The sequence below is a fragment of the Vipera berus genome (genome assembly GCF_964194415.1).
Source record: "Vipera berus genome assembly, chromosome: 1".
Lineage (NCBI taxonomy): Eukaryota > Metazoa > Chordata > Lepidosauria > Squamata > Viperidae > Vipera > Vipera berus.
In genome coordinates, this window is record NC_138202.1 from 306,015,032 (window position 1) to 306,032,867 (window position 17,836).

At 38.2% G+C, this 17,836-nt stretch overlaps 2 protein-coding genes across 6 annotated transcripts in view; both read left to right on the forward strand.

Moving 5' to 3' along the window:
- The window catches only part of LIN9 (lin-9 DREAM MuvB core complex component), a gene marked incomplete at its 5' end in the record, with an annotated part of 32,332 nt that extends 27,208 nt beyond the window's left edge, over nt 1-5,124 (forward strand). Inside the window, 2 exons of the mRNA XM_081312790.1 lie at nt 372-469; nt 3,861-5,124. Coding sequence (XP_081168916.1) covers nt 372-469; nt 3,861-3,966 — 204 coding nt within the window. The 3' untranslated portion in view covers nt 3,967-5,124. The remainder of the gene's footprint in view (nt 1-371; nt 470-3,860) is intronic.
- Nucleotides 5,125-12,255: 7,131 nt separating this feature from the next.
- Nucleotides 12,256-17,836, forward strand: part of ACBD3 (acyl-CoA binding domain containing 3) — a 42,591-nt gene continuing 37,010 nt past the window's right edge. For 2 of the 5 annotated variants that reach the window (XR_014028526.1, XR_014028527.1), the window contains exons 1-2: nt 12,257-12,735; nt 17,685-17,826. Coding sequence is in view for 2 of the 5 variants with exons in the window: in XM_081344142.1 (XP_081200268.1) it covers nt 12,456-12,735; nt 17,685-17,826 (422 nt within the window). In the remaining 3 variants the exon portion in view is untranslated. Of the gene's footprint in view, nt 12,736-17,684; nt 17,827-17,836 lie in introns of all 5 variants that reach the window. The other 3 variants (XM_081344142.1, XR_014028528.1, XM_081344143.1) reach the window with 3 other exon arrangements.

Here is a 17,836-nt window from a genome sequence, read left to right on the forward strand (position 1 = left end):
TTAGGAAGCTTGTGACCAATTCACCTGCTTGAATCTGACCTCATAAATAAGCAATTATTAGATGTAGAAAGTAACCTCCTTATATAATCTTCAATCATCTTGTATTCATTTTCTTAACAAAACCTAGTCTACAGTGATTCCCCATTGTTTATACTTGATGAATATTGGCGTATTTATAGTTTATTTCCCAGCTTTTGCAGGATGCAATGAGATTAAAGTCATATTACAACTGGAATGGGATGGCTTCCTCCACCCTGTCCACATGTCTCTGTTTTGTGTGTGTGATTTAAGTACACACATATTTAAGCAGCACACAACAGAAAATTTATAATTTCATTCTATTCTAATTATTTTGATGAAATTTCTTCCAGTGTCTAGCAGAAGGAGGCGATCTAAATTCCTTTGAGTTTAAATCATTAACAGATTCATTGAATGACATCAAGAATTCAATAGATTCTACCAATATCAGGTAAAAAATTGAAGTCAAACTTGTATAATATATCCTTATATGTATATCTAGTAATCTTTTCAAAGGATTCACCTATTGTATGCCAATGTAGACCATGTAGTAGATGGAAGAAGAATAGTAGCAGCATGTCAGTCTATTTCATGATGAGGCATATTTCTCAATTTATATACTGCATTCATCATAAAGTGACTCTAAATTAGGTACAATACATTATATAAATTATGTACACTATATAAAAACAAAATTAAAAGAATAATAACCCAAACCTTGTTAAACAACCATATCAGTGAAGCAAAATACCATAGCACCAAGAGTTAATAGCAATTCCTCCCAATATCAGTTCCTTCCAAGTCCAGGTGTCCTTCAGGAAGGCTATGAAGACTGGACTCTGTGATTTTGTGAACTCGGTAATATGTATCTATGATTATTTCAATTTTTGCCTTCCCTGGACAAATGCTTGCTATTTGGTTCTCTGTATTCTCATATTGTAGTCTTGTCTTGTATATCTCCTTATGTTTTTGAATAATTAGCCAACCTTATAAATCCAATAAATATATATTAGTGAGGAGTCACAAATTGCTCTGCCCCAGAACATGCTGAAAAGCCACATAAGCAGGGTCAAGGTTGTATAAACTTGGAAGGATTGTTCCAATGAAAAGCCATGGAAGAAGCAAATTTCTATTTATTTATTTATTTATTATTTATTTTATTTATTTTATTAAATTTATATACCGCCCTTTCCCGAAGGACTCAGGGCGGTTTACAGGGCATCTAAAACAACCAATACAAAAGTTAAAAACAAATTTAAAAAGACTAAATCATCCCTAGAATTAAAAACCCCAGTTAAAAATTCTCAGCCTGGGCCGGAGAGCTCAAAGAGCCAGGTTTTCAGGTCCCGGCGAAATGTGCGGAGGTCGGGGGCAGTCCTAAGCTCCACGGGCAGCTGGTTCCAGATGGCAGGCGCACCCACAGAGAAGGCCCTTCCCCTGGGTGTTATCCGCCGACAATCTTTTATCGGCGGCACCCTGAGAAGACCTTCCCTGTGGGAGCGCACTGGACAAAGGGAGCTTGATGCCGGCAGCAGGTGTTCCCTCAGATATCCCGGACCCAAGCCATTTAGGGCTTTATAGGTCATCACCAGCACCTTGAATCTCACCTGGAGGGCAACCGGAAGCCAATGCAGCTCGCGGAGTAGAGGTGTTACATGGGAGTATCGGGAAACCCCCATCACAACTCGCGCGGCCGCATTCTGCACCAGCTGAAGCCTCCGAGTGGTCCTCAAGGGCAGCCCCATATAGAGAGCGTTGCAGTAGTCTAGGCGGGAGGTTATGATCCCACAAGATGATATAATTTTATCAATAATGCCTGGAGCCTGCTCACCTTATTAAATCTAATAGAGCAGTTAGCAATAATGGGAGAAAGATAGTTTTGTGGATATCTATGCCATGAGATATGCTTTATACATGACAACTAACACCTGGAAACAACTGACAACCAGTGTAGCTCATAGAGTAGAGATGTTATTTGGGTGAACCAAGGTTCCTTGTACATTCTGGATCAGTTGACACTTCCTAGTAGTCATGAAGGGCAACCCCATAATAATAAATAATAAATAATTAATAATAATAATAATAATAATAATAATTAATAATTAATAATAATTAATAATTAATAATTAATAATAATTAATAATAATAATAGGTTGGAAGGGACCTTGGAGGTCATCTAGTCCAACCCCCTGCTCAGGCAGGAAACCCTATGCCATTTCAGGTAAATGGCTGTCCAGTCTCTTCTTAAAAACTTCCAGTGTTGGAGCATTCACCACTTCTGGAGGCAGGTTCCACTGGTTAATTGTTCTAACTGTCAGGAAGTTTCTCCTTAGTTCTAGGTTGCTTCTCTCCTTGACTAGTTTCCATCCATTGCTTCTTGTCCTGCTTTCAGGTGCTTTGGAGAATAGTTTGACTCCCTCTTCTTTGTGGCAGCCCCTAAGATATTGGAACACTGCTATCATGTCACCCCTCACCCTTCTCTTCGTTAAACTACACATACCCAATTCCAGCAACCGTTCCCTATATGTTTTAGCCTCCAGTCCCCCAATCATCTTTGTTGCTCTTCTCTGTACCCTTTCTGGAGTCTCAACATCTTTTTTTACATCGTAGTGACCAAAACTGGATGCAGTATTCCAGGTGTGGCCTTATCAAGGCATTGTAAAGTGGTATTAGTCCTTCACGTGATCTTGATTCTATCCCTCTGTTAATGCAGCCTAGCACTGTGTTGGCTTTTTTGGCAGCTGCAGCACACTGCTGGCTCATATTGAAGTGATTGTCTACTAGGACTCCAAGATCCCTCTCACAGTTACTACTATGTAGAGCTTATTAGTATAGTTCAAACACAAGCTGAATGACTGAGAATAAAACCTCCAAATCTAGCAAAAGTTGTAATTGTTTAGAGGCCCTCCTAGTCAAAACTGTTCACCTATTTTGAGCATGAGCTATAAGTCCAGGAGGACCCCAAAACTATGTGCCAGTTCTGTTTGAGAAAATGCTATCCCACTTAGTTACCAAAGTTGAAAAGCCATTCATAATAAACATCTCATGAATCCACAGACACTCAGTTTTGCTGGTTTGAGCCTAAACCTCTTCCTCATTCCTCATTCAAATCCTAACTGTCCAGAACTTGGTATTACCACAAGAGAATCAGTTGTCAGAGGTCTTGATATATCACTGGGTGTTATGTAAATATTGATAACTGTCCCCATGGTAGTGGATGACTTCACCCAGTAGCTTCAGAAGCTGGGAAAGTATTACACTTCAAAGAATCTGCAAAACAGGTGTTTTAAGTCTCACCCTTTTCCCTTCACCAATACCTACAGGATGAAATTAGTTCTATTACAGTGCATTGCTCTCTGGTCTAATCCTCAGACATTTTAGAAGGATACCATTATGTTAGCATCAAAGAACACCAAAAGATCAAATAGGGCAGGAGAGTTGCACTACCCCTACCCTGGTCCTGCCAAAGATCATTTACAAAAATAAATGCCACCTCTCAAGCCCAAGATCCCACTGGAAAGGATCTCAATAATCTGCTTCTTCCAGGACTCTCGAAAGCTGCAATCCCACTGCTTTTCCCAAAAGGGGAAGATTAGAGACCAGTTGGAAATTATCCAGCCTCATGGAACATACCAGCTGCCTTCACTTCAGTAGACCACCTTCTTCCTCAATACATGGAAATATGGTTCCCTTTTCTTGAAATTGCCCGAAATTATGCCAAAAAAGGCAAATAGCTTGATATCATGAAAATATTGTTGTATGTAAACTTAGAACATGTATCTAAGCACATTAATACATCTGCATATGAACTGTTTGAAAAAGAACTGTTTTTCTTTCTTTAGCTGTTTCCAGAATAATGTAGAGATCCATGTTGCACATATCCAGAGTGGCCTCAGCCAAATGGGAAATTTACATGCTTTTGCTGCAAACAACACTAACAGAGACTGAGAGAAACATTTATACTCCTAAGTGTACAGCATATAGTAGAGGAAAATGCTTGGTGTGTATGCTTTACCAAATATTCTACCAATTGGAAGACAAAGGAAAAAAAGGATATTTTGAGACTGTTTGTACTACTTCTGAAGACACCAGCATAAAATTAGCAGCATCGCTATGGACTTCATCACTTGCTATGCACATAATATCTTGTTTTAACAGCTAAACTTTAGTTGTAATATGTGTGTGTGTTTGTTGTTTTAAAACGTTATGCAGACACGTTTTCATAACAAGGGAAAAACTAAATGTTGTTGCAGCAAATACTGGCAACTATATTAGAAGTTTTTGAAAACAGTAAAACTAATATGACACAGTTGAGGGATCATATTAGTAATTTCTTCTTATTGGAAACCACAATCACTCATACTGTGACTTAATTGCTTTTTGATTTTAGCCTCTGAACAGTGTGCTGATTGATAAAGCAGTATGTATATTCCTGTGTTTGAGAAATAGCAGGATAATGGAATACCTGAAGGAGTAATAGCAAATAGATGACTGTTGTACATTTATGGATACTGAGAATCCCTGTAAATCAGTTAATACCTTTGGAATATTTAATTTATTATAACTTATAAAAGTAATTGAATGAAGGAATAGAAAAGACTAAAAAAGTTTTTTTTAGTTAAGATAGTTCACACAAATAACTGGTAATACTTTCCACTGATTGGTTTGCACAATTTAAGCTAAACACCTGGTTATCAAGCAATTCATATACTTTTATGATGCATTTGGATAGCCAGTCCTCCAAACTGCCTTAAAAACTAAAGACCCGAGGAGTGTAGAGAAATGTTGATTTTGTAAAAAGGATGTATTGAGTTGTTATATTTAGTATAACCTTGTAAAGCTTCAGTGTAATAAATTGTTTTCAGATTAGAATTTTCAGATAGCTGTAGCAATGTTTTGATTCCTTAGTACCTCTAAAATGAGGTCTTTTGTATGTTGATGTATAAAGAAAATGTAAACAATTATTTTCAATTTAAAATTTTGTATAGTTTTAAAAATGAATCTATATTCTTTGTCTGCATTTATGCTGCTTCAGAATTTAACTGCAGAGTCTATATTTAGCAAAGCCTGTTCTTTTAAGAAATGCATAAATTTTATTCTCATTGACTGATGAGAAGGCTGCAATGTTTTACAAAAGTTGGAAACAATTTTAAATATGAAAAGTAGGTTGAAATAATTTTCAGAAATGGAATAACTGTTTTTAGAAATGCATTCTTACCTGATATGGAGATGTAAGGCAAAAAAATAGACTGGGAAAAATGTATTTAGTGAGAACTTTGCAAGCCTTACCAGGAAGGCATTACATTAAACCAAAAGGAAGAGACAGAAACACAGACTCAATAAGAGAAGTTCTTTGCATTGAGAATCTTTATTTACAAAGATGTTAAACTCATATTTATCTATTGAAGAAAAATTATATTTTGTGATGGTATCAACCAACCTGTTGATAAGGGTGATCTAATAGCTTTGGTGTATCTTTTGTCTCTCAGCAAAGTCTTTGCAGCAAACTCAGCTTCCACAGATAAAAAGAATAAAGAGGACATATGCTATTATGGATTAACAACTGGCAAAAAAGAAAAAGAAAACTTAGTACTGTAGAGTTAAATGGGCAATTCCCATTCTGATAAATGTGCGCTATAATTTTCTGGGAATAACTTGTACATATATAGAGAGAGTTAAGGTTAGTTGTCCGTATTTGCTGACGATACTGAATTCTTCGGGGTAATAAAGTCAAGGAATTGTGAAGAGCCTGAAAAGGATTTCTCCAGGCTGAGTGAATGGTTTACAGATTGGCAAATGTAACCAAGAAAGTCATGCATGTTTACACACAAAACATTTCCTATATGTTAAGAGGATTTCAGTTCAACTCGGCATAGGGTATCTGAAAGTGTCAATGGACAGCTCAGTGAAAATTTCAGGCTATACAGCTGCTGTTTAAAAAGGAAATCCTGTGTTTTGAGTACTGGGGAATGGAATTGAAATAGAATTTTCAAATATGATAAGGCCTTACTATATTGTGTGCAGTTCAGGTTGTCACATCTTAAAAGATATTACAAAGCTAAAATAGGTGCAAAGAAGGGTAACTAAAAAGATTAAGGAGGGAGTAATTTTACTATAAGGAAAGGATATAGCACTTTAGAACAAAGAGTAAAGGAAGATGTGGTAGAGAGATGTAAACCATATTCAGTATAGATAATGTACAGAAACATTTTTCTTCATTTGCTGTTGTCAGAACTTATTTTAGAAGTTAAATGCAAAGCAGCTTAGGTTGGAAATACTTATTCCATATAGCACCTATTTAAGCTATGAAATAATGTTGAATGCTATGCCTTCTGAATCATGGGCAGCATGTAATAAATACAGATAGTCCTCAATTTAAAACTATTGGATTAGTCAATGATTACAACCAGGGGTATTGTTTGAAGTTACAACAGCATTGAAAAAAGTGCTTTATGATCATTTTTCACACACTCAAACAGTTGCAGCATCCCCACAGTCATGTGATTACAATTTAGACACTTGGCAACTGGTTCATATTTATGAGGGTTGCAATGTCCCATGTGATCACTTTTTGCGACCCTTTGACAAGTGAAGTCAATGGGGAAGCCAGATTCACTTAACAACTGTGCTACTAAACTGCAGTGATTCACTTAACAACTGTGGCAATAAAATGGGGCAAAGCTCACTAAAAACTGTTCACTTAGCAACAGAAATTTTGGGCTCAGTTTTGGTTGTAAGTCAAGAACTACTTGTACTGAGTTTTGGGTAGTGACTAAGGAAGCGGGTTATAAGCCAGATCCAGGTTTGTGAATTTCTGAAATGCCTCTTATCTGGCCATTGTATGAGGTTGGCATGGATGGGTTTAGGGCTGTTAGGTTTTAAGAGTGCAGTAGATCATATCCCATAAGGGACACGATGGCTCAGTGGGTTAGGACGCTGAGCTTGTCGATCAGAAGGTCAGCAGTTTGGCGGGTCAAATCCCAAGTGCCGCGTAACAGAGTGAGCGCCTGTTACACGTCCCAGCTTCTGCCAACCTAGCAGTTCGAAAGCACGTAAAAAATGCAAGTAGAAAAATAGGGACCACTACGGTGGGAAGGTAACAGCATTCCGTGCACCTTTGGCGTCTAGTCATGCTGGCCACATGACCACGGAGATGTCCTTGGACAAGCGCTGGCTCTTCAGCTTTGAAACAGAGATGAGCACCGGCCCCTAGAGTTGGAAACGACTAGCACGCATGTGCAGGGGAACCTTTACCTTTACCTTTTAGATCATATCCCGCACATCTTAATTTAGATGCTTAGCCCCAATGCACAAAATTAAACAGTAAGTACCAACATTTTACCTTCATTACTCCTCTCCAAAAGGCAAAACTGGTAAATTGAGAAACAGTGCAGAGAAAAGTTATGCGAGGAGAGTGCAATTTATATTAAAAGCATTGCCTGCTTGCAAAAACAGGCACCTTTCAAATAAATTGTTGGAGAAAGTACCTTCTAAATGCTTATATGCTCCGGGAATGGTGTCTGAATTCAGACGATTTATTCTTTTAACGCACACAGTGAAGAGCTGCGAAAGGCCAGCATGTTGGAGAGATGGGGACTCGCATGTACAGTATTTGTTCCCAGCTATCCTCGCCTGTCTGGATTTCGACATTCCCCACTCCCGGAATCGCTTCCTGTCAACTGCTTATTGTTCCCGAGCCGAAGGAAAGGTCTCTTCAGCCAATTGCTGCCCAACTAAGAAACGCCGAAGGGAAGGAGGAACCTTGGCCTTTCTTGCCAGCTCAGCCTGAGCTTCCAATGTTTTGAACAGGACCTGTAGTTTCGTTTCAGACGGATGGGGAGGAATGCAGTCATATGGAGATGACTTCTGCTTTTACCAGGGGAAAAAAGTATCTAGAGGGACAATAAAAAAGGACCTAAAAATGGACTCACTCTCCTTGAAGACATTTTTTTTTAACCCAGGATAGCAAAAAGAGTCGAAGTCTGTTCCAGTCTCTGCGAGAAATACCTTTTTGTTGGGCCAGCTTTATATTAGACCACCAACAATTTTTCCAAAAGCATGAGAACACCAAGAATTCACTCCAGGGACTCTTATTTCTCCTTGTTCCATCCCAATCCCACTGCCTTATAACTGAAAGCAGGAGAGCAGGAAGTTCTCTTGTTCTATTGGTGCACTGGGACTTTTTTTTGCAGTAGATCCACTATAAAGACATCATAAGGAAGACATCTGGCATATTTGCTTTATACTTCTCTGATCTTTTTTTATGATACTTTTCCTGCCAAATTTTATGCTTTTTAAGACAGGTTTTCTATTTCCTGAAGAAAGACACTTTAAATTTTACAAATTGTAAAAAAAAATCTCAACCTTCCTCTGTATTTGTTTTACCTTTGTATATATCCCGTCTGAATCCCAGTCTACTGCATTATTTTAAATAACTTCAGGAATTATGAAGTTTTGTCCTCTTGACTTTTCCTTTCAGTCTTTTTCATCAATAACTTTATTTTTGAGAAGTTTCTCCTTTTGTAATGAAATGTGACCATCTTGGACCTAGCTTGTCTAAAAGTATGCTAAATGTACCGGTATTAGCATTATGGTCACTGTTTTAAATCATTCCACAATACTACTTTGCACTAAATCTCAGACATCACTTAAAATTAAATCTACAATAACCTCAACTCCTATCAGTTCCAAAGGCCAACTGTTCTGAAGTCGTAATGTCATAATATCTAGAAATCTGTTTTTCTCAGTCTGAACATGAACAGATTAGATTGAGGTTAAGTGAAGTCCACCACTATTAGATTTTTTTTGTGTGTGCCTCTTTAATTTCTTTCTCCATCACAAGATTACCTTCAATATTTTGATGAGGTAGATTTAGCATATAACAATCTAATTTATAGTTGTGGCCAGAGATTGTCACCTGTTGTACAGGGACCTAGTCTTCTGATATTTCTATTGTCTTATACTTATTTTAAGAACAGTTTCCCATATATCCTTCCTCATGTTTCAGTAAACTGCCTTCATTCTTTGAGGGTTAAATACACTGGAGATGGCATGCTGTTATGTGCCAAGTTAAATCATATCCTATGGTTTATTCTGACAGTGTGAATGAGATTATCTCAATAGGGGATCAGCTATTTTCCCTTCCCTTTGAACACAAGCAGAGGAAAATTCCTTCACCCAAGCCAAGTGCAAAGTTGTAGCACCAACAGGAGCATGCCTGCTGTCGAGAAATCTAGAATATGTGCATTCTTTTATTTTAGCCTTTGTACAAGCATCATTGGATTGGGGGAGCAGTTCTATAGATGGAAAGCAAAATACAGTTATCAAAATAGTACAACACTGGACTGGCAGAAATAAGTAACCAGATGCCTTCCAAATAGCATGAATTAAAACACTGGCCATTTTTCATTGGCCAGAGGCTGTGACCGATAGGAGTTGAAGATCGAATCACCTGCAGGGCCCCCATTTGCCTTTCTTGCTATCAGAATTTTTTGTAATCTTGTAATTCCTTGGTTGGGCAACCCTTGTAATTGTACCCATCATCTTTTTCTAACATTTGAAAATGATATATTTTTTCAAATATGTATACTTTTTATTTGCACATATATAGCTTAAAGGTAAAGGCTCCTCAAGCTGAACCCTTGAAGAGTACAAATTTCTTACTGGCAGCAATGTGGAAGTGGTTTACCATTCCATTCTTCTAATTATTTCAGTATTGTTTTAAAAAGAGGTTTTTTTCTCAAAAATGTTCTTCTGAAAATGTTTCTGTTAACTATGTAGTTAGCCTTTAAAATGGTAATACACGATTTTGAGCAAGAAAAAAAGAATCCGCTTTCCAAAATTCATTATATACCGTAGTCCACCAGATGGCAGTTGAGTTTCAATTGTTCAGTGTTCATTTTCTAGATTTTTGCTATATTTGTATTTTAAAAGCCAGCTTTGAAAAAGATGCCATCATAGAAATACTTTATAACACACTAATTTTTTTATCTAATTAATGATAGAACCTAATCAGCAGAGTTACATTAAGCATAATGTAGATTGTAGAACATAAACAAATTGTGACAGGCTTAACTAAAACAGAACAGCTATTCTCTCTGAAAATCAGCTTTGAACTCTGATATTGAATTATTAGTTGTGAATTCTGGGAGTGCCAGTCCCTGTGGAAGTTTGAAGAAAGCTGGATTATAACAAATGTCCTGACAGAAGCAGAAGTGAAAGTTAAGATGCGCGATATTTCTGAAAAAAAAGAATAAAAAGACCTCTTTTCTTTTCTCATTATTCAATTCTCTATGGAGAGAGATAAAATACTGCAGTTTCGGCCTGGCAGCTAACTCAGAACTAAATGCTGTAGTATCCTACAGCAGAGCAGGGAAGGGGCATGGAAAAGAAAAGAATTTCTAAATGTCACTGTAAATCTAGTTCCAGATTGCCAGGTACAGTTGTTAAGCTATGAACAACAATATCCCTTGGGCATTTGTTCTAAACTTAACATGCAAGTAGTTAGTGAACAGCATGAAGCCAAAGAAGTTGATCGCAGAACGAGAAATTAGTAAAGCTTATTCTGGACCAACTGTCTCTCTGCCCAGTTTGCTGCCAACTGGTTCATTTGCCCTGCCTGCACAAACATTATTTTTAAGGGCTGCCAGTTTCTTAACAGTGCGAAAACTTTTAAGAAAAGCTACTGTTCAGTGGTTCAGTTTGTAATTTGCATTAAGGAAGAGCAAATGTCTTTCATATTCACAGAAGGAAAGAGCTCAGCCTAAGGCTCTAAAGAGAGCACTGCTGTCTACGGCAGGGGTCCCCAATCCTGAACCCCTGGTCCATGGACTAGTACTGGGCCGCAGCATGCCAGCAACCGGTCTGCACAAACAAGCCCATCCGTGAGATGCAGGCAGCACACAAAACCACACATACACTGGTCCACGGAAAAATCTCTCTCCACAGAACCAGTCCCTGGTGCCCGAAAGGTTGGGGACCTCTGATCTAGGGGATCTCTGGTCTAGGCCCAATGATGAAATTGCAAAGGTTTCTCAAAGGCTGCCTTTTTCCGTCAGAAGGGAGATTTTAGAAAGCCAGTGTAAACATTTTTTGACTGAAACAGCTGCACTATGCCTTTCTTCTTTTTCTTTGCTTTCTTACAGATGGTCTAGGATTAATGGCATGAGATTTGAAAAGCCCATTTTCTGATTCATAAAGCTGATACGGTGCATAAGATTTAATATGCTGTCCCAGAGGAGGTGAAGATACCATTGCATCATTTCCATAAGTTTGAAGGTTGCTTTTGTACAAAACAGAAAACAAGTTTTAAAAGTCCTTTAGCATTCCCTTCACAAGATTATTTGAAACTCTGTTCGTTGTCTTCAGAATATAGAAAAAGTGTTAAAGAGAGACGTTATTACTTGCTCAAAATTAATTTCAACTGTCATATTTAACAATTAGACCAGATGGGATTGCTCAAATAGCGATTCATCTGGAGGGTCACAGGTCCACCACCCGTTATTGCATAATCTGGAGACTACTTTACGGAGCCGTTACGACTGACGTCGTGAGCAAAATTAAAGTTGATTGTGGACAGACCGAAGGATGCGTGTTGATTGTCCTTTTGACTTGAGTGTTGTTGTTTTTTGGGTGTTTTTTTTGTGTGTGGCGCATCTACTCAAGGGGTTCAGACTTGCTGGAAATCCCGGTGTGGACATCACGTTCTGGATCAAGGCTGCTCCGCCTTTCGACAAATCGTGTGAATTCGCCGGCAGTCTGAACTGCAGCCCGACACGAATCGGTGGTTGTCGTGCAGACGTCGAAGAGATTTCTATCCGGAAACGAAGAAGATGGCAACTTCGCTTGCGTTTACTCGGAATTAAATCGCCCTAAAAACTCCACGTGCTTGGCTGCCCCAGGACTGCGTTCAGGAAAGGTCCACAATATGCCCGCGACAAGGCAGGCACCTTGGCGGCAGCAGCAGCAGCAGGTAAACAACCCACGACGGCCTCTAGCGCAGCGTTTCCCAACCTTAGGAACTTGAAGATGCGTGGACTTCAACTCCCAGAATTCCCCAGCCAGCATAGCTGGCTGGGGAATTCTGGGAGTTGAAGTCCACGCATCTTCAAGTTCCTAAAGCAGGGGTCTTCAAACTTGGCCCTTTTATGACTTGTGGACTTCAACTCCCAGAATTCCTCAGCCAGCATGCCTGACTGAGGAATTCTGGGAGTTGAAGTCCACAAGTCATAAAAAGGCCAAGTTTGAAGACCCCTGTCCTAAAGGTTGGGAAACGCTGCTCTAGCGGGACCACCCTTTCTCCTCTTCCTCTCCTCCTCCCTCCAGCTGCTGCTGCTGCTCGCAGACTTGCCTGCCTCGCCGGAAGATCCGGGTCGTGAGGCGGGAGCAGGAAGTCGGGACGTGGCCGCCCAGCTGAGCAGCAGGGAACGAGGCAGGCGATGGCGGCCGCGGCAGCGCTCAGTTCGGAGCGGCTGGAGGTTTCCATCGATGGCCTGACCCTGAGCCCGGACTCGGAGGACGCTAGGCCTGGCCAGGCGGACGTTAGGCCGCTCCCGCTGGCTGGCAACCGAGGCGGCCGAGTGGGGACTTCTGGTCAGCCGGGGCAGGTGAGAGACGAGGCCGGCGGAGACGGCGACGGCGACGGAGCGCTGAATCTGGAGCGGCGCTGGGGCTTCGACCTGGAGGAGTTGTACGGCCTGGCGCTGCGCTTCTTCAAAGGTGACCGCCTTTGCCTCTTTTCCAAGCCGGGAAAGTGACTGAAACGTCCCGGCTCCCTCTGCTTCCCGGCCTCTCAATCGTAAGAGGGTCTTGTGGGGAGAAAGCTTGGTAGCCTCCGGCCCCGGCTTACCTCCGTAGAGCCCCGGAAATCTTAAACTAAATATACGTTTATTTATTTGGTTTGTGTCTGTGGAGAGAGGCCGCCGTCACCCTCAGAAGCTTGTTGAGAAAGAAGAGAAATATTCAATGAACTGCACTATTCAGTTTGCAGGGGAATGTATTAGTTGCAGGCGTGACATTAAGTAGACTTCAAATATGCAAGCCAAAGCGAAATTGCTAAATGAAGTATATTAATGTTTTAAAATAAACCTGAGGGTATGTAGACCACTTTTTTCTTCAACAGATTATGTAGCCTTATAGAAATATGGGAGCCTAGAGACCTATAAAATGATATTGTGCTTGTTCTTCTTTTAATACTGATTGCTGTTTTGGAACTATTGTTCACTAGGATGTATACAGTACTGAAAACCATCCCCAGAATATTTTAATATTTTATACTTTGAATAAAGTCACAGACGGTAATATAAAAGCAAATATAAACAAGCACTTAGGAACATACTTGTTAATTTTTAAATCAAAAGCAGGCCGAAAATACAGCGTATGCTGCAGCAAATTATGTTATAAATCCATTTTTGTTCCTCATGTCTGTTTACAAGTACATGGCAGTTCTGCAATACAAGTGCAGAATTGGCACTTGGCAATTTTTTTATTATGAGTTGGAATCGATCTGTGAATTATAAGAGTATTCAAGGAATACTCTTTCCAAATGAGGAAGAGTTAGGTCTTATGAAATCAAATTTTATAGAAATTCCCAATGTGTAATATCTTTGAATAATAGAGAAACATACAAAAATCCACATTTGGAATGACTAGATAGTAAGTTTATACCCATGAAATGTGACCTTTTGCTCCCATATCTTTGCTGTTGCTTTCAATATTATATATCATGTAGTGCAATCATATTCATTTTTATTTCAAAGCATGAAAAAGTAAAGATTTAATATCAGATGTAAGAAGGATTACACTTCGGAGCAAAATAATGTGATGTGTTTAACTTACATCAGACATCAGATCACAGAAACTGGTTGAAATACTTAAGATCTTGTCACAACTGTGCATTGAGACTTAGTACAGTCTCAGTATGTCTTTGTTGCTGTTCTCCTCCAGGAGGAAAATATTTATATATATTTTGGGCCCAAAGTGAACCTGAACTTTGAGGTAATATACAATATTCTACTATCATAAACATGCATTTCTTGAAATATACTGTCACCTTTGAAGGTCAGCTAAACAATAATCTTTGTAAGAAATAGTTGCTTTCTAATAATAATAATAATAATAATAATAATAATAATAATAATAATAATAATAATAATAAAAAAGTTGGAAAGGACCTTGGAGGTCATCTAGTCTAACCCCCTGCTCAGGCAGGAAACCCTATACCATTTCAGACAAATGGCTGCCCAGTCTCTTCTTAAAAACTTTTAATGTTGGAGCCTCACAGCTTCTGCAGGCAGGTTGTTCCACTGATTAATTGTTCTGTAGGAAATTTTTCCTTAGTTTTAGGTTGCTTCTCTCTTTGGTTAGTTTCCATCTGCATTCAGATGCTTTGGAGAATAGCTTGACTCCCTCTTCTTTGTGGCAGTCCTGAGATATTGGAGCACTACTATCGTGTCCCCCCTCGTCCTTCTCTTCATTAAACTAGACATACCCAATTCCAGCAACCGTTCCTTATATGTTTTAGCCTCCATTCCTTGATCATCTTTGTTGCTCTTCTCTGTACTCTTTCTAGAGTCTCAACATCTTTTTTACATTGTGGTTACCAAAACTGGATGCAGTATTTCAAGTGTGGCCTTACCACACTTAATCTCGTTCTTCCTCTTCTTTTCTTGGTATGTGAAAGGATTGGGGATCTATATGTACCTAAGTTATTAGACCATCTAATAAAACAGAAAAATACAAGTTTTCTCTGAAAAATATTGGAGTTTCTAAATCAAATGCTACTTCCCATATCGTAGTCCATTTTAAATCTCCTTTATAAACTCAGGAGAAAGTACAATACAAACATACAGCAAACAGCCATGCTATAGATTGTGGTTATTCCCACTAGATTCAAGAAATATGGTCACTGTTACTGTTTTAAAAAATGTTGTATATAAGTGTTACTGAGCTGTGCTTGGAATACAAAGCAAAAAGAATAAAAGTAATGTTAAGTAGAAAGAAAAATTATGGTAAACTGAATTTTCCAAAAGTTGAAAGTTTTAAGTTGGTAGGCTATGTTGCAGTGTTACAGAATAGATTATCTTTCTTTGGCAACTGTGTGCAGTTAACCTTTGGGTGATTGATTTATTAAGACAAATAGGTGCATGAATGCAGACAGAATCCTGGGGCCAAAAGATTGTGATGCAACGGGTCCAATATGCCTACTGTATTCTTTTAAAAGAGCCCAGATAATATCCCTGTTGATATTTTTGTCTGAAATATTGCTATGTGGAAAAGGGGAGGGAGGGAGAAAGGGAAAGTCCCCATCATTCTAGTCCCAAATAAATCCAATCAAGTTTTAGGTAGGATGATTGGATTTTACTATCAGATATGGGCTGCAAAAATCCTGATGATTGCTAGATGGCAGCAAAAAGAGTTCTGTGTCTTCTTGCTTTCATTTAGTGTAGGGGTAGGCAACCTTGGCTCTTTTATGACTCATGGACTTCAACAGGCAAACTCCAAGAGATAGTGGAGGACAGCGAGGTCTGCCATGCTGTGGTCCTTGGGATTGTGAAGTGTCGGACGTGATTTAGTGACTGAACAATATGACTTCTAGGGGTCCCCAAGACCCTCTCGGGTTCAGGGAGTCCAATTTTTTTGCCAGCCTATGTTGAAAATAATCAAACGATCATGAGAAGTAGTAGTGGCAGTAAATGCATCAATGTTTAATATAGTAAATACTGGTAAATATAATCTATATAAAAAGTCCTTTTGAGATCTTCCATCATTATTAAAAGTTGAGATTGTGAGAAAAAGGAGTTAAGAAACATTGTTATAGATAATTCCTAAATAATTTATTAATGGAGGTATATTATATGAAAATTAGTCCCTCATTAGTGTTTGTGAATGATCCAGGAAATAATAAGTTGAGATAAATATACTAGGTAAGTACCTTGAAATGGCAATCCAGGCTTGTTTTATTATAGTACTTGTACATCTTTTTAAAATCCAAGTATAAGATATAATGCAAATGGATTATAAAAAACTTGGGAGGCTAGTTTTATTATAAGAAGAATAATTATTCATCCAACTTCAAGCATATTCAAACAGATAAGTAAAATGGTTTTGCAGAAGATATGGTTAAAGAATGAACAGGAGTCCCTCCTATGCTGTCTAGCTTGAAATTAGTGTGGCCAGTATTTGAGACCTAACGTTGGTGTCAACAAAAACATGTTTTTTGCAAGTTTCAGTGGACATTCATACGGATTCTAGTATGATAATATAGTGTAACAGAAATAAAGCCTTTATTTTGATTTATTGTATAACAAAATAATTCTTGTATTTGCATCTTTGTTTCATGTTTCATCAGTCAGCATTTTTCCAAGCAATAGCTTTTGCTCTTTTGTGTGTTTTGTGAATTCACTGAATGTACTATAATTGGCTAATGCTCACAAAACCTAAATATGTGCTCTTTTTAAAAAAAACAAACTTACGTTGACTTGGGTTACAATTTAAAATATACTAAATTATTGTGTTATCTTTGTTGTTACAGTTATATTTGAAGCTTATTTCAGATGAACACTTTGAAGCCAGATCAATGTTTATGGGACATAAATTTAAAATGAATGATATTTCTTTTGTGGTAAATGTTTAAAAAACAACCTAGATTTAATTTGTGAAATGATTCATTATTTATTTGTAATTTTTAATAAGGTTCTTTCAGTCTTTAGTTCCTTTTTCAGTCATATATGTAAATAATTCATTAACCTTCTCTTTAATAATTAAAAGTAAAATTTGTTTTCACTAATTTTTTGTAATTTTATTATGGAATTTACATTATTTAAATTTAATATTTAAATTATATTTTAGAATACATAAAATAACATGAATACTTTCTAGGCATAAGCTTGTAAGCCGCCCTGAGTCTTCGGAGAAGGGCGGGATATAAATGGAATTAAAATAAAATAAAATAATTTTTTATCCTAGCTGTATAGTTAAAAATAGGATTTATGTATTGCAAATAATAAAAGAACAGCACCTTGTTTTTGTAAAATCAAAACCACCTTGTTATAGATCATGCTGCATGTATATAGATTTGTGACTTTGTTTGTTGCTACGCATTGTTTTTTCTACTTTTCCGAAGTGTGTGAGGGAGCTTATAGCATTTATACCTTCACCATACCTGCAGAGTGAGTAAGGCAGCCCTCCGAAGCCACCCGTTGAGGTTCATTACTAAGTTGAGACTTAATCCAGATCTTTGATCCCAGTTCAATATGCTAAGTTGTCTCACTATGTCTTTTTTCAATAAGGTTCCTTGCCACATAAGAGGCTGTTAAGTGAAACTACCATTCTTGATGGCTGTCCATGTAAACATGTCCTGGGATAAGGTTGTACCCGTGTTCTGAGTGCTTGCGTGGACTTAGGTCTTTGTAACTCTGTACATTTTCCCTGAAAATGTAAATAAGTCTTGGTTTATTACCTTTCTTGGAGGTAGCTTTGGGGAAAAAAAACAATATTCACTCTTCAGCTTTTTGCACTGGGCAACCAAATCAGCTAGCATGATTGGTACCACTTTGAGAGACCATTATAGAAGATAGGACATTCCATTGTGTTCTTAACTATGGAATACATAGCATGGTAACATTTATTATTTGTACCTTGAAATTTACTGAATCTTTTTCTTTCAGAAAAAGATGGCAAAGCGTTTCATCCCACCTATGAAGAAAAACTCAAACTGGTAGCCCTGCATAAACAGGTTCTGCTGGGACCTTACAATCCAGACACCTGCCCTGAAGTTGGATTCTTCGATGTACTTGGGAATGACAGAAGGTAAAAAAAA